Source organism: Perkinsus marinus (genome assembly GCF_000006405.1).
Source record: "Perkinsus marinus ATCC 50983 genomic scaffold scf_1104296936226, whole genome shotgun sequence".
In the NCBI taxonomy this organism is placed as follows: Eukaryota; Perkinsozoa; order Perkinsida; family Perkinsidae; genus Perkinsus; species Perkinsus marinus.
In genome coordinates, this window is record NW_003214196.1 from 15,575 (window position 1) to 17,954 (window position 2,380).

The 2,380-nt window shown below is 47.2% G+C and overlaps 1 protein-coding gene across 1 annotated transcript in view; it reads left to right on the forward strand.

Annotated features, from left to right (window-relative positions):
• Positions 1-2,380, forward strand: part of Pmar_PMAR016218 (chromosome region maintenance protein, putative) — a gene marked incomplete at both ends in the record, with an annotated part of 3,940 nt that overhangs the window by 1,421 nt on the left and 139 nt on the right. The window contains 14 exons of the mRNA XM_002783746.1: positions 142-229; positions 348-475; positions 520-627; positions 744-830; positions 877-970; positions 1,089-1,189; positions 1,232-1,353; positions 1,402-1,516; positions 1,564-1,625; positions 1,719-1,797; positions 1,838-1,958; positions 2,089-2,144; positions 2,189-2,260; positions 2,316-2,380. The exon at positions 2,316-2,380 is cut by the window's right edge and continues 4 nt beyond it. Coding sequence (XP_002783792.1) covers positions 142-229; positions 348-475; positions 520-627; positions 744-830; positions 877-970; positions 1,089-1,189; positions 1,232-1,353; positions 1,402-1,516; positions 1,564-1,625; positions 1,719-1,797; positions 1,838-1,958; positions 2,089-2,144; positions 2,189-2,260; positions 2,316-2,380 — 1,298 coding nt within the window. The remainder of the gene's footprint in view (positions 1-141; positions 230-347; positions 476-519; positions 628-743; positions 831-876; positions 971-1,088; positions 1,190-1,231; positions 1,354-1,401; positions 1,517-1,563; positions 1,626-1,718; positions 1,798-1,837; positions 1,959-2,088; positions 2,145-2,188; positions 2,261-2,315) is intronic.

A 2,380-nucleotide genomic window follows, 5' to 3' on the forward strand; every position in this document is an offset into this window, starting at 1 on the left:
CTGTATGTTCGATTGTATAGCGATCGCAGACTCGTTTTCCGAGATGTCTACCCTGATCTGCGCTCATCTGCAAGATTGGGAATCATTTCGAGGCCATTGCCGCACTATTTGTCAGGCATAATTTCACAAAGTCCTCTGCAGGTGATCGAGACTATACCGCGAGAGACCGCTGATCTCGATGTCTTGCAGTTGTGCAATTTCTATGAGGCCATGGGAAAAATGATATCAGGTAGAACCAACTCAGGCTAGGTTCTTGAGTACAAGATGGTCGTTAAACGCTCAATTCTTGGCCCACACAACTCCTAAGAAGAGCTGCTGGTCGGTTGTCATACTGCTTTGTACTTCAGCGATTCCTGAGATTCCGAAACAAACTAACTTGGTGAACCAGACTATGGCGGACGTACGGTCGAAATGGCAAGCCGTGATAAAGCGAGCGTCCTTTGGTGATGAACGTATCTTAGCAGAAGACCAGCAGGTTCGATGGCGCAAGTGTCATAATGTATATACTTGCCTCCTCAGGCGATACGCACGATATCTGCGATACTTCGATGTTACGAGCGTATGGCTGTTGGGGTGGGCATCGCCAGCGGAGAGGCGATCAAGGACATCTATAGTGACGTGTTATTGGTAACACCAGTCAAATAGTGGATCTCTCTCTCTCTCGATCGGTTGGCGAACGTTGCATATTGCGTTTAGAATGTTGTTCACCGATCGACATGCATCGATTTTCTCTCTGACCACAGGTATATAAGCTCTACTCTCAATGTGTTGGTGCATCCCGTGGGTCCTCGGCATTATTCTCATGGGAGAACGTGAAACTTATGCGGAAAGTGAGAGAAATCGTCTTTTCCTATGAGCATTGATGTATTTATCCAGGTTAAACGTGATGTGCTGCGGTTGGTGCGGTCCTTCGTTGACTCGGCAGTGGCTGAGCAAGACAGAATGAAAGCTGCTCATATGCAGCTCGCTGGTAAGCTGTGCATTTTCGTCGAACTCCAATAATGTTATTTTACTCTTGAAATCCCGGCCTATCCGTCACCTCTTTCTGATTCAAGTTCCTAGCTTGTTGCTGAGTATTCTGTTGTCAGATGACGTCTGTGTGCTGATTTGCTCTCACTTCATCCCACCTATGCTGCAGCCTGTTCTAGTGGATTACAATTTAGCTCCACCGGAAGGACGAGACCCCGAAGTAAGTCCTGTCTAGGTTATCGCCAGATAATTTCTCTCAAAGGTTCTCAATCTACTCACAACAATGTGTTCTCGTCTATCAAGCTCCGTGGTTGGCATGCTTCCGATGATGTTCGACCAAGTGTTCGAGTCAACTCTAGGGATGATCAAGGACGACTTTACATCGTCAGGATACAATTTCTTAGGATCGGATATATATCGTTCCTCTTGCAGATTCCCCGATCATCGATTGGCGTTCTTTGAGCTACTCAGTGCGGTGAACGAGAAGTGCTTCGAGTCATTATTCCTCTTGCCAAGTCAGGATTTGCGGTTATTCGTCGAATCTATGGTATGCGCACTCGAATAGGAGAGTTTCCGTACGCGTTATTGCGGTAGGTTTTCGGTATTCGACACGAGCATCCGACAATAGCAGATATCGCACTGAAACTCCTGTCAAAGTAAGCGCAACATCATAAGCCTGCGGAGGGTTGATTTGCGGTTTTGTGCATACTCTAGGAAAACGTCTAGAACTCATGATGGTTCCCATTTAGGTTCCTAACACAGGTGGCAGCTAATCCTAACTTAGCACAGTCGTTCTTCTCGGAGTATTACGAGAACCTACTGAAACAGGTACATTTGTTCCTGCTGACCTCCTGGAGACAAAGCGTAGGTACTGCTTGTAATGACCGATCGACACCATAAGTCGGGACTTCGTCAACAAGTTCAAATCCTGGCGATGCTAGTCTCTGTTGCTGCGAATTCTCAGTCTGCGAATATGCCGAACAAAGAACGTAAGTGCATATCAAAGCCTTGAGAATAGTCGCGGAATCGGACATGCTTGTGACGTCTCAGCATTAGTGAAATAACTGTGACACTCGAGGCGTGATATGGTACACAACTGGCAAGCGGCCTCCGGTTCAGATACGATGGAGTTTCTGGTTGGAGTACTTGCCTCTTCCTTCAACACAACTACTCGGGTGAGTCGCGCCATATTTCGGGTTACCGACTCTTCTCCTGTCAGGTGGAGCTGGAAGCTTTCGTACTGTCATTGTTCGCCAAATGTAATGGCCCACCACAGGAATTCAGTCGTTGTGTGAGTCTTGAAAGGATTCACTGCTCCTCCGATATAATAGCACCTCGTGACCCAGGTTCAAGACTTCCTAGTGGGCCTTCGAGAATTCTCTGGAACATCTCCCGAAGAGCTTGACACGTA